Genomic DNA, 14,318 nt, shown 5'->3' with positions numbered 1-14,318 from the left:
TGCCTTTTTCATTTCTTTTTCTTTGGGGTGATCTTGATCACCACCTCCTGTACAACGTCATGAACCTCCGTCATAGTTCTTTAGGCGCTCTATCAGATCTAACCCCTAGAATCTGTTTGTCACTTCTACTGTATAATCATAAGGGTTTTGATTTAGGTTATACCTGAATGGTCTAGTGGTTTTCCCTACTTTCTTCAATTAAGTGTTTATTTTGCAATAAGGATTTCATGATCTGAGCCACAGTCAGCTCCCGGTGTTGTTTTCGCTGACTGTATAGAGCTTCTCATCTTTGGATACAAAGAATATAATCAATATGATTACAGTGTTGACCATCTGGTGATGTTCATATGTAGAGTCTTCTCTTGGGTTTTGAAAGAGGGTGTTTGCTATGACCAGTGTGTTCTCTTGCGAATACTCTGTTAGCGTTTGCCCTGCTTCATTTTGTACTCCAAGGCTAAATTTGCCTGTTACTCCAGATATCTCTTGACTTTCTACTTTTGCATTCCAGTCCCCTATAATGAAAAGGGCATCTTTTTTGGTTGTTAGTTCTAGAAGGTCTTGTAGGTCTTCATAGAACCATTCAGCTTCAGCTTATTTAGCATTATTGGTTGGTTCATAGACTTGGATTATTGTGATAGTGAATGGTTTGCCTTGGAAACGAACAGAGATCATTCTGTCGTTTTTGAGATTGCATCCAAGTACTGCATTTCGGACTCTTTTGTTAACTATGATGGATACTCCATTCCTTATAAGGGATTCTTGCCCATAGTAGTATATATAATGGTCATCTGAGTTAGATTCACCCATTCCAGTCCATTTTAATTCACTGATTCCTAAAATGTCAATGTTCACTCTTGCCATCTCCTGTTTGACCACTTCCAATTTGCCTTGATTCATGGACCTAACATTCCAGGTTCTCATGCAATATTGCTCTTTACAGCATCGGACTTTACTTCCATCACCAGTCACATCCACAACTGGGTGTGTTTTTGCTTTGTCTCCGTCTCTTCGTTCTTTCTGGAGTTATTTATCCACTCTTTTCCAGTAGCATATTGGGTACCTCCCGACCTGAGGAGTTCATCTTTCAGTGTCATATCTTTTTGCCTTTTCATGCTGTTCATTGGGTTCTCAAGGCAAGAATACTGAAGTGGTTTGCCATTCCCTTCTCCAGTGGACCACATTTTGTCAGAACTCTCCACCATGACCCGTCTGTCTTGGTTGGCCCTACACGGCATGGCTCTTAGCTTCATTGAGTTAGACAGGGCTGTGGTCCATAGTGGAGTCTGTGGCAGCAGAAATAATCCATAGTGCAGTGTTGAAAGCACGTTTATAGTAGCTAGTTAGAAATTGCCTCCAGCAAAGAGGTGATGTAACTTGTGACCTTTCTGAAAAGATAGATAAAATCACTTTGTTTACCAGACCTGCATGTATTCTGACTTTCTGATTATCTGCATCACCTTTTAGGCAAATCTGGAAATGATCACTGGGTTGGGAAGATCCCCTGGAGGAGGCCATGGCAACCCAATCCAGTGTTCTTGCCTGAAGAATCCCCATGGACAGAGGAGCCTGGAGGGCTACAGTCCATGGGGTCACAAAGAGTCAGACATGACTGAGCAACTAAGCACAGGGAGCCCCAAAGACATACAAGATGTATTTACAGTAGTTTATGGAGCATTTTGAGTTTCTGATGATTTTCTGTAATCATTCCCAATATTTGATTTTAAAAACCAAAGAGCAAAAGCCTAAATTGTTTCACTTATAAGTAGGGTCTGATTAATTTTTTGTTATATAAATATGAAAAAAATATTTTATCTCACTAACACAAAATCTTCAACTTGTAGCTTAGAAGAAAATGCCCCAAGATGTATCCCTGACTTTCCAAGTTCTTTTGAATCATAATTGAGCCAGATAAATCTAATTATAAGGAGTCATATTTAGCTATTTTTTTAAAAAAAAGATTTTTCCCCCCAGACCTTTTGACATGAAGTGTCTGTGAATGTTTCTTACATGATCATGTGTCTTTGGTTCTTTTGAATAAACTAACTTTTGAACAATTATACCAAAATAATATACTTTGAAATACAAGTTTATTTTCTTGTAATTTGGGAGTCCAATTTCTACTGATTCTATTGTCTAACTTCATGAGACTTTCACTTGTCTTATGAGAGAATTAATCTCTTTACCACAACAGAAATTTGTACTAATTTTTAAGAGTGATTTATAATTTTATTAAACAGTGACATTTTGAACATTTTTGTCTCTTCTGCAGCCCATCTTCATTGCCCTTTCCAACCTGTGGACTAGCTTTCAAGATGAAACTGTCTTGATTAGCGTCCTTAGTAATTTAACTACTCATCTTGAGCCATTCCTGGGGGCTCATGACCTGTTCTTTCCTGAGAAAGTGATGCAAGTTCTTCTTGATGGAGTGACTGTGAAAACTGATGTGTGTAGAATAAAAGAACACATAGGTAACAGAAATCATCTATTATTTCCTCTTCCTGTTAAAATTACCTCTAGAATAAAATCACTCTTTTGTTTTAAAATTTTGAGCTTTTATCTTTCTGATAAAGTTTTGAATATCTTTCTTGATTATAAGACTACTAATGTTCATTATAGAAAATGTAGAAAACTGTAAATATATAAACTGAAGAGTCTGCTATCCAGCAGTAACCACTGGACCATAAAGAAGGCTGATGCTGAAGAAGTGATGCCTTCGAACTGTGGCACTGGAGAAGACTCTTGAGAGTCCCTTGGACTGCAAGGAGATTTAACCAGTCCATCCTAAAGGAAATCAATCCTGAATATTCACTGGAAGGACTGATGCTGAAGCTAAAGCTCCAATACTTTGGTCACCTGATGCAAAGAGCTAACCCATTGGAAAAGACCCTGATGCTGAGAAAGATTGAAGGCAAAGGAGAAGGGGGCAGTAGAGGATGAGATGGTTAGATTTCGTCACCAACTCAATGTACATAAATTTGAGCAAACTCCAGAAGATAGTGAAGGACATGGAAGCCTGGCATGCTGCAGTCCAGGGGGTCACAAAGAGTCAGATACAACTTAGTGACTGAACAACAATAACCATTCCTGATGTTATTATTAGTGTTTTGGTTAAGAGTGATTTCATGTGCTTATGGGTTTCAGTTGTAGTCTTAGTGATTTTGTTAACTGGTTTGTAGTAGAAAAGGATGTTAATCCTTGCTCTATTTGTGCAAACAAAGCTCCATTTTTTCAGGGTGCTGTTTGCCATATATCTACCCCAGATTCAGGTGCAAATTTATGAATCAATAAATGTTACTCCTGTAAAATTGAGCTTATTTTAGACCCCTTAAGAGATGCACTGATTCTTATAGAAAGGCTGTCTTTACCAATAAGCTTCTTTTTATATTTGTATCCCCTTCTATAATTTGAGTTAAATACAACTCAAAATTCATAAGAAATGTCAAAATAGAGTTTGGGAATTGAATTGTTGCCTAAAACGGAAAGTTTTTCAAGAAAAGGAAATTAAATAGTTTACTCTTTAAATTTCCTTTTCAAATTCTATTTTTTTGAAAGTGAAAAATAAAATATAGTGGTAACACTCACTCTTAAACTGCTAGAATACATAAAACCTGAACACTAAATCAGAAAGACTTTAAAACATCCTCCCAGTTAAAGTTTTTCCTACTCATGCCATTTTGTTAAAACAGCATATCTATGCAAATACTAAATGAAATTGAAAAGTTAAAGCCACTTCAGCAGTAGATATTAAATTCAACCATATTGGCAAGATGTGTCCTCTCCTACTATAAATCAGAATTGTTTATCCACTAGAACACAGTTTATCAAGTCACTGCTCTAGTGAATTGGGAGACCCAGTGTTCTGAAAAAATTTAATTTATACTTGCCACATCTCACTGCTGTTTGAAGCTTTCAGGCACATCACGAAAAAAGAGGGAAGAAGGTTTGTTTTTTTCTAAAGTATGCATTTACTTCCAGCTGTAGCCACAGGGTCATTTATAGTGTCTACTGTTTGGATACAGAGCCAGAAACAGAAGTGTAGGTAGCATTGCAAAAGCAAAGAAGTGCTGGCATTAGTGCTTTGTAAATGCTCATTTTTATTTGTGTAAAAAAAGTAGCAACATAAAGAAGACTTTTTACAAGTGTGAAGAACAAAAATTGCACTACTTGTATCAAAATTAAGTTACTGAGAGATGTTTTTGTGACTCTTTCTGCTCATTCTCAACCATTTCAAGAAGGAACAGTCCTAGTATATAAGCATCATATTCAAAGTATTTTGCCATCTCGCATATTATGTTACTAAGAGCTACGCTGTCTTGAATGAAGTTAATTTATTTCTGTTTTAGTCACATAGCAGCCAGTCTCTTCTGCTCATTTACCCAATGAATAAGGTTTTTTCTTGTGTTCCTCTTTCATTTTAGAAGATAGAGTAAATGTGGCAGATTTCAAAAAACTTGAGTGGCTTTTCCCAGAAACAACAGCCAACTTTGATAAATTATTGATTCAGTATCGGGGATTTTGTGCTTACACTTTTGCTACAACAGATGGTCTTCTCCTTCCAGGTACGTCATTAGAAATAATACTGTTCTCCCTTCTCCAATTTTTTTTTTAATTTAAATGAAGTGTGCTTATTGTCACTCACTCACTTTGTAAAACTTTATGAAATCTAATGTTGAACTAGGAAAGGAGCTACAAATATGATCCAAATGAAGTATTTATCTTTGAAGCGCTTGCAGCATAACCTGATAAACTGCCATAAGTAAGTTACAATGCAAGTGATAAGTGATGGAATGTATATAATGAAATATGAGTGCTGCAATGTCATAAGAGGGGGATGACTCAGATGTCAGTGGAGGATTTCAGAAACATTATATGGCATTCCTAAAATATGTCATTTTCCAAAGTGATTGCTTGAAAGAGCAACACTAGTGTGACTGATGTGTTTATTAAAAAATATTCTTTGTCACTTTATGACTCTATTCCATTAACATAGATCAGTATTTCTGTATATGTCAGATACCACTAAAGAAATGGCCAGTATTTTATCAAGTCAAATTCCCCTATGAGGTTTATATATTACTAGAGCTTCTCCAAAACAAAGTAAATCAGAAATTGAGAGGAAAATAAATTATTATTCAAAAAGTGCCATGTGAATTAGAAATAGAATTATTACAAAGAATTATTGGGATTGTGTATATGCAGGGTAGAGAACATACACATTGATTCATTTTTTTATGGTAGTAGATTTTTTTATCATGGGAGTAATAAAAGGTTTACCTTGGGGAACTGAGAGACTAGTATTCTGAGGTCCCATGAGGGTCACTGATACTGGGGAGAAACCAAACAAGAGCCATGAAGAAATGAAAAGCAATGGAATGGAGATGGTTTCTTTCTTCCCTGTTCTGTTTTTTCCTTCCCTTTCCTCCCCCCTCCCCAATCTCTCTCTCTTTCTTTGTTCACAAACACGAAGGGAAGGGAGTCATGAGATAGAGAAAAACATGGATGCGGAGTGAAGAGAGCAGTACCACCACATGGCTGGAAAAGCTATGGGCTAGCACTTGGAGAGCCTGGTTTCTAGTCCCCATTGTGTTAGTAAACAGGGTAACTTTGAGCAAATCTTGTGCTTTGGACCTTAGTTTCCAGGTCCAGAAAAGGAGAAGGAGCAATTAGCAAATCTCTTTGGTTCCTTCCAGCTCCCATCAACTATGATTTTAAGAAAGGGGGAGAATGAGAAAAGTAGACAGACTTGTGGGGCTTTGGGTTTTAGCATCTTTTCTGAATCAGCCAGTCTGGAGACTTTATGTCTGCTTATTCCATTGCTTCTACCTCTACATTGTTTTCTGGGCAGTAGCCACCTACACTGCCTGGGAGGAATGCTATTAGGAGTCTCTTCTTCCTCAAGACTGCAGATCACAAGGCTTGAGTCCCCAGGTGATGCTGGGGCTTACCTGACGGAGTCCTTTCAGATGACATCATTGACTTTATTGTCTGCCCCTTCTTCCCTTGCGCACTGCTCCAGCCCCACTGGCCTTCTTGCTATTCCCAAACATTCCAAACCCATTTTTCACCTCAAAGCTTTTGCAATGACTATTCCCTCTACTTGGACCAGTCTCCCCCCCACCCCCACATAGCTACATATCTTGCTCCCTCATCTTATTCGGCCTTCTCTGTTCACCCAGTTTAAAATATCAATCCCACCCTCCTTCCTTTGACTGTTTAACCTGCTTTATTTACTTATTTGTTTTCTGTCGCACTGATCATTCTCTGGCCTATGCTATATTTATTGATTTGTTTTCACTGTATTCTCAGTGCCAAGAACAGGGTCAATAAATATTTGTTGAATAAGTGAATGAATAATTAAGAGTGTTACTGTTTCCTATATAATTCCCACAAACTGTGGATACTTATAACACATATTTTATGGAGTATCTTTTCATAGTGGGAAATACTTCCTAACATGCAAATGTACATTTTGGGAAAAATGTCTCATTTTTGTAGTTCTTACCAAATTATTTTTAAAACAATGCTTCTAGTAGTTGGTTTGGTTTAAGAAGATTTGAAAAACCTGCTAGATGACTAAGTGGCTTCCCACAGAAGATTTTTAAGCAACTTATATCTGGATAGTGAACTATATTTAGATAATTTAAAGCTTAACAATATGGTACTTCCCTGGAAGTACAGTGGTTAAGACTCCACACTTCCAATGCAGGGGGCGTAGTTTCAATCCCTCGTCAGGGAACAAAGATCCTGTATGTGGCACGGTGTGCCCCCCCCAAAAAAATTAAAAATATAAACTAAATTTCTTTTGAATTTTACATAAATATAATTTAACAAAGTGTGTAACCTAAAACTGCTAGTTGTAACATTTTAGCTAAATAAAGAATGTGATGTGTTAAAAATGGAGTATAAGGGAAAGGTTCTATGAGTGTATTATAAACATAGAATCACTGAGTGTTTCCTATCTAATTTAGTCCCTTTTCTTAATTTTCAGGAAATCCATCAATTGGAATTTTGAAATATAAAGATAAGTATTATACTTTCAATACCAGAGATGCTGCATATTCGTTTGCAGAGAATCCTGAAAATTACATTGATATAATTAGAGAAAAAGCCAAAAAAAATGCAGAATTGATTCAGCTACTGGAACTTCATCAACAGTTTGAAACCCTTATTCAGTATTCTCAGGTAAGCAGGGTTGGTATTTTAAGAATTTATGACATTTAAAAATGTAGTTGATAAAAAAGTTACAGTTTGTTGTAGAATGCTCCCCAAGTCCAGGCAGAAGACACGATCAGATGAGGGCCTTTACAGGTTATCTGAAATGCGTTCACATCCAAAGATGGAAACTAAGGAAATCCACAAAGAATAAATGAAAACAAGATAAGGAGTCGAACTGATGAATTAGACTGGAAAAAATCTGGAAGGACAAGACTACATTGAGATAAATCATTGAAACTGTAGTATTTCCTTGTCTAAAACTGAAGGAGCTCAGTACAGGTAATACAGGTGATAACTCATGCTCAGCGGTGTGAAATCATTTAACAGGTTTAAATGGCAGTAGTCTGAAAGGCCACAGAATGAATCTAAAGGTGTGTTTCTGTGTGAGTTGGTGCCTATCCCCTAATTCATTCCACAGACATTTCCTGAACTGCTTGCCATGTGCCAGCCATGATTCTTGGCACAGTGAACAAAGCAGCTAACAATCCCTGCCTGCAGGAGTTCCCATTCTGCTGTTGTCGATCCTTGTTTTCTTCTTGCCTCTCATTTTCACTGTTCAACTTTTAATTGCTCTGTCATCCTCTCTGGTTTAATTTACCCCTTTTAAACTCACTAAAGTAAAACCCTGAAATGCATAATTTATGCATTTTTAAAATATGTATCAACATTCTAATGATCAAGCAGGTGGGTTTGGGCTGGACTAACTGGGTTGGAAAGGACCCCAGCAGTAACTGGTAGGAGGAAGATGGGGCTGGTGACAGCGAGGCACAGAGGGTGGTCTGAATGCTTGGGCAAGGAGGCTGAGGACCAGCCAGGGACGACACGGCTGAAAGGGATCTGCTGTTGGCACTCTTGGTCTGACACCCCTCTGCCAGTCTGTTGATGTGACGCTTCAGCTGTCATTTTAAGGTAGCAGGAAGACAGGGAAAGACTAGACTCAGATAATCAGAAAGGTGTGCTGAGTGTGGATATCTTTTCTATTAAAGGACAGTTTCCCCCTTTTTTCCTGGTTTTTCCTTTCTGTGTATTTAATCCTTCACTAACCTTCACTACCCTTAGGAGTGAGTATTCCCTCTACGTATTTCAATACTGTATTCATAATTTTTACTTGCCATTTACTTGTACTGATATAATATTTTTATCTTTCAGCATCTTTTTATCTACCTAATTATATCATAAGGTCATTTTGAAGGCAGAAATTACATCTTATGATAAATAGTAGGCATTTAGTAAATTATCTGTTTCTTGATTTGGACAAAGAAGTTAATCTATTTGCCCTCCTCTTTTCTAGGACTGGAGTTTCTTAAGCCTCTCCACCTGCTCCAGCAGCCTCATTTTCAGCATAATCATAACTTGTTTAGCCTTGAATTATTGAATACTCAATATTTTAATACTGTAGTGAGCTTCTGGGTGCTTTGGCAGAAAAATGAATCTATTTCACTAAAATACTAAAATGGATAATAATCTGCTGTGTATATATTGTTTAAGATATATTCTAAAGGTGTTTTGATACCTTAAACAAATGTGATTTATACCTAATACTTAATAACTATTCTAAGCTTCAATTCATTTCCAATAAGGTATTCACTTATGCTTCAGTTGTGAAAACTGGAGAGGGGCATTTGATTTGGGAATGAGTGATGTTATGTTTTCTCCTTTCAAAATATACCTCCTACATTAAGGAGGTATAAAATAAAATCGGGCAGAAATCCACAATGCCCAGGAAATTAATTACATTTGGCTTACTTTAATTATGAGCTTTTTTTTCTGATATTTACAAGTAAGTTTCATATTCTTCTTTTCCTAATGTTTTGTTAATTTTAGCTAAATATTTTAGTTATCTGTAAAATACTGTTTATTTTTTTAGAAATATTAATTATAAAACTCTACTTCTTTAGATGAAAGAGGTTGACAAACGTTACATAAAACCAATTACAAAATGTGAAACTGGCACTCAGACGGATACGCACTTGTTGCCACCAACAATTGTGAGATCATATGAGTGGAATGAATGGGAATTAAGAAGAAAAGCTATAAAACTGGTTTGTAACAGTATTATCTTCTAAATTACTTATAGTTGGAGAATTTTGAAGAATTTTAGTCTGTTGTTATTCATAGAGTTGGTATGCTAAATTATTTACATGAAATAGTGAATTGTGCAGTTTTTTGCTAAAATAAAAATAATTAGCATAATTTATAATTTTCTAGCTTTACAACCGGAGAAAGCAATGGCAAGCCACTCCAGTACTCTTGCCTAGAAAATCCCATGGATGGAGGAGCCTGGTAGGCTGCAGTCTGTGGGATCGCCAAGAGTCGGACAGGACTGACCGACTTCACTTTCACTTTTCACTTTTACACATTGGAGAAGGAAATGGCAACCCACTCCAGTGTTCTTGCTTGGAGAATCCCAGGGACAGGGGAGCCTGGTGGGCTTCCATCTATGGGGTCACACAGAGTCGGACACGACTGAAGTGACTTAGCAGCAGCAGCAGCTTTACAACATTATCTTCTAGTATTAAGCGTATGTAGAAATATAAAAGTATAAAGCTGCTCTCAAATTTTATCAGTCAGTAACTATAACAATAATAGTTGCTGTGCTTCTGTCTCTCTTTTGATCTATATAATGGTTTTAATCTATTGTGCCAACCTATGGGGTGCTAGTAGTTAAAGCCCTCCAGCTTCTAGTCATTTAAAGCATACTCTTCTCCTTTTCAGATTTTCTTGAGAAGCAGAATGCTACCTCTATTATATCATAGATACATTCTCCTCTTATTGTCAACTTGTTCTTTCCAGACACTTGACACGCCTGTCCTTCTGATTCTTAGTCATCTTAATCAGGAAATGGCAACCCACTCCAGTGTTCTTGCCTGGAGAATCCCAGGGACGGGGGAGCCTGGTGGGCTTCCGTCTATGGGGTCACACAGAGTCGGACACGACTGAAGTGACTTAGCAGCAGCAGCAGCAGCACATACCCTTGAGGGCTTCCCAGGCGATGCTAGTGCTAAAGAACCCTCCTGCCAATGCAGGAGACTTAAGAGATGCAGGTTCAATCCCTGGGTCGGAAGGATCCCCTGGAGGAGGGCATGGAAACCCATTCCAGTATTCTTGCCTGAAGAATCCCTTGGATAGAGAGAGGATCCTGGAGGGCTCTAGTCCATGGGGTTGCGAAGAGTCAGACACGACTGAAGTGACGTAGCACTCAGGCATGCACCTACCCTTGAAGTCTGTCTTTAAAACTTTCATCCTTATCTGACTCAGTGGAATTCCCTCCACTCATCCTTTTTATAGTATCTTGTCATTTTAATCAGCAAATTTGTATCACTTGCCTTCTGATACAAATACTGTGTGAAGGAACAGACTCTCTTTTATCTGTAGCCTTTTCTCAGTATATTTTATCCATCTCTTTAACTGAAATCAGGTATGGAAATAAACGAAGACTACTCAAGTGAGAACAGAGGCTATTTATTTAAAGATTGCTGTATCCAGGGAGTCAGTCACCATCACTTGCGTTGGGCAGGGACTCAGAGTTGGGGAGAGGAGTGACAAAGTTTTATAGTGAAAAAGGGGGAGGCTTGGGTATGCCTCTGGAGGAAGTTGACAGGAAACTCAGTTCAGTTCAGTCCCTCAGTCATGTCTGATGCTTTGCAACCCTATGGACTGCAGCACACCAGACCTCCCTGTCCATCACCAACTCCCAGAGCTTGCTCAAACTCATGTCCATGAAGTCAGTGATGCCATCCAACCATTTCATCTTCTGACGTCCCCTTCTCTTCCTGCCTTCAATCTTTCCCAGCATCAGGGTCTTTTCCAATGAGTCAGTTCTTTGCATCAGGTGGCCAAAGTACTGGAGTTTCAGCTTCAGCAGCAGTCCTTCCAATGAATATTCAGGACTGATTTCCTTTAGGATTGACTGGTTTGATCTTCTTGCAGTCCAAGGGACAGGAAACAAGAGGCAGGCTGACTAGAGGTGGGCTAACTAGCAGCAGGGCATCTTGTGTGATTGGCTTAGTGAGCATTTTAGGCTTTCTCTGATTGGTTCAGAGTTGGAAGGGGAGGCAGCCAAAAAAAAAAATAGGGCTGTTCTGAGCTGATTGCTACAGCTACTGAGGTTGTGGTTTATCTTCTGAGACTGGTTGCTGCAGAGGTTGTAGGTTAGAGTTCTATTTCATATAAGGTCCAGCCTATGTCTGTATATTCAGTCTCTTGTCACTAACCATATCAGTTACCTTGTTATCTTCTCTGATGGCAACTTTGCAGCCCGATTTCTTGAGATGAGAAAGCTTCAGCTTCCTGGTGTATCTTCCAATCATCGTCCCATTAGCATTCTCGCCAGTTACTCTTTTGTAGTTCTTGAAGCTCCCATTCCGTGTATTCCTTTCTATTATCTTCCAGACTTGCATGAAGTCATCAGATGTGTACCGGGTAGCTTAATACCCTGCTGCTTTGTTCTTCAGGAGCTAATAGTCTAGCAGGTGACATTGATACACTTCTGTTAAGTGCTTTAACAGAAGTGCAATAAAAATTCTATCCCATTGACATAGGTGACATATTAAGTTGGCCTTGAGGTACAGATAGGCAATGGAGAAGAGAGGAGTGATGGTTGGACAGACTGTGTGAAGTAAATGTTAGATCTGGGCTGGAAATTTTAAAAAGAGAAGGTGTGTTCAGTGGGGCGGGACTTTGTACTGACTGGACCCTCTCTTCTCATTCTTCAACTTCATTCTGATCCCCACCTTAGACCAAATTACCCCCAGATTTGCAGCATGTTGAATGTCAGCTCCCCCATATATTACCCAGTACAACTTGTTGATAAGACAAAACTGAGTATACGACTTACAGTGATAAGGGAAACCACCCCTTCAGCAGCGCTTTGCAGTGTCTTGGAGTGGGGAAGAGCAAGGTCAGGATTTATTGAGACTTTGAAGTTTAGTTGAAGGTAGGTGTTCCAATGCCTGGGATCAATTGGGGGATGGGTTGGGGGCTTGAATTGGGTTGGGTAAAGATCATGAAAAAGCAGTCCAGGATTGATGGAAATAAGCAAGGTGAATCTGAAGGCAACTGATACAAAGAGTCCTGTGGTTTCTTCTCTGTGTTAATGCTTACTACTGAAGAGTTGATGTGTCTTTCAGGATGCTCTGTAATGAAGTCAAGTGATTTGCTTTGGCAAGAGACTCTCAGAATAGTAAATTTATGCTAATGAAGACATAGGAATAGTAAAGCCCTGCTAATGTAGACAACAAGTTGTGTGCAGAAGTAGTTCTCCATCATCTGCAGTATCTCAAACTCTGAAATGCTTCCTCTAATTCTAGGTCTGTCCTTCTTAACTCACATGTTCTAATCCCTTCTGAGTTTTTTCCTGGGGCCTCACCACAGCTTCAGTAAAAACCCTTATTCTCCTTTATATAAGCTCTTCCTTGCTTCCCAGCTGGAATAATCTGTTTAACCTCATGTTTACTAGTAATCTGTAGCAGGAGTAAGCAAAATGTAGAATAATATAAAATATTATCTGGAAACATCTAAGCATTTCAAATTAAGTGTTGGGTGAAGCCCATTTAAGTAAGACAATGGAAATCTTAAAATTTTTGTCTTTTAAACAAATAAACCAAGAATGGTGGGGGAAAAAATCCAAGTGGTGTGACTCTCCAAGTATAATAATGAATTGAGCTCACTGTATATTTGAATCTGTACGTTTTCTCTTTAGGTTTTTATGTCTATTTTCCTACTTCTCAGCAAAGGGTATTTATTTTCTAGTATGCTCTAAATTGTCTAATATTTTAATGTTTTGTAGAAACATGCTGTGTTGTAGGACTAATTTCTTTGTGGATGGAGAGGAGGGAAAAAAAGGCAGATATTAGCTATTACCTTAGAGTAAAAAGCAGATATTAACTAGTATCTTAGAGTATTTTATTTGTTCTTTAGAGGAATGTTCATTCCAGTGTAATTCTTTTCTGCTTAGGCCAATTTGCGTCGGAAAGTTACTCACTCGGTACAGACTGATCATAGTCACATGAGAAGAGAAAACTGTTCCCAGGTGTACCCTTCAAAGGATGTTGGTACGCAGTCCATGAGGGAGGGCAGCAGCCGAGTGCCCCGGCCCCAGATTTACATAGCTGGTCTCCGCGGGGGCCAGGCTAAGACCACCTATGGAGTCAAGGTGAACTTAACTAGAGCGGTTGATGAAACCTAGTTAGAGACCGAGTTCTTAATGTAGATACCACTCACTTGTGAACAGTGGCAAATATTTAAGAGTATGTTTGCATCCGTGAAAATTCACTGATTTTGGGGGTGCTGGTACATTCATTGGTGGTATGAATGTTTTTGGGTTCTCATTTATATGTACTGTCAAACTCCTACAAAAAAGGAAACATTGTTTTCTGTAATGCATTCTTCATTCTATTAAAATTGAAAAGTAAAACTCTGTCCATTCCTGTTTGATATTTTTTTTAATTTTTATTTAATAAATGGTACAAAGCACAATGCCAAAAACATTAACAGTTAAAATTTCACCAAATGAAAAAAATACTATAGAATACATAGTTGTAAAAAGCTACATTAAGTTATTTTACAACTGCCTCAAGCTGCAAAAAGAAAAAAACCCAATGCCATACCTAAGTTATCCCTCTCTCAAAATAATGCCATTTATGTTATAAACCACGAGTACCCCATCAAAAGACAGGAACTGCTTTTGTTAATTCATATATATATATGACTGTATCACTTTGCTATACACCTGAAACAAACACAACACTGTAAATAAAATATAGTACAATATAAAATAAAAATAAGTAACAGACCTTTGGGGCTTGTACTTATACCTTTACTGTTTGACTTCTAAAAAAATGTTTGGCAGCATTGAGACTGAAATTATTAGATATTAATATATTAACATATGAAGATATTTATATATCAGATTATTATTCTTGGGATGGAAATTTATTTAGATAACTTTTTATACATTAATATCAGATTATTATGCCTGGGATAGAAGTTTATTTCTGAAATCACAGTTAATTAAAAATTTAAAATGTAGTTAACAGTTTCAGCTTCATTAGCTATCCAATGTAACATGAATTAAATTGGTATAAGATTTCATTAATTTGGAA

At 37.8% G+C, this 14,318-nt stretch overlaps 1 protein-coding gene across 2 annotated transcripts in view; it reads left to right on the top strand.

Annotated features, from left to right (window-relative positions):
• CFAP206 (cilia and flagella associated protein 206) overlaps window positions 1–13,622 on the top strand; it is a 36,117-nt gene extending 22,495 nt beyond the window's left edge. For both annotated transcript variants that reach the window (XM_055433655.2, XM_055433654.2), the window contains 5 exons: window positions 2,270–2,468; window positions 4,419–4,559; window positions 6,989–7,182; window positions 9,114–9,257; window positions 13,172–13,622. In XM_055433655.2, coding sequence (XP_055289630.2) covers window positions 2,270–2,468; window positions 4,419–4,559; window positions 6,989–7,182; window positions 9,114–9,257; window positions 13,172–13,402 — 909 coding nt within the window. In that variant the 3' untranslated portion in view covers window positions 13,403–13,622. The remainder of the gene's footprint in view (window positions 1–2,269; window positions 2,469–4,418; window positions 4,560–6,988; window positions 7,183–9,113; window positions 9,258–13,171) is intronic.
• The last annotated feature ends 696 nt before the right edge of the window (window positions 13,623–14,318 follow it).

This window comes from Moschus berezovskii, chromosome 10 (assembly GCF_049115385.1).
Source record: "Moschus berezovskii isolate FMDL1 chromosome 10, NW_MosBer_1.0, whole genome shotgun sequence".
NCBI lineage: Eukaryota > Metazoa > Chordata > Mammalia > Artiodactyla > Moschidae > Moschus > Moschus berezovskii.
Note: the sequence above shows the minus strand (reverse complement) of the source record. Positions and strands in the feature narration are given on the sequence as shown.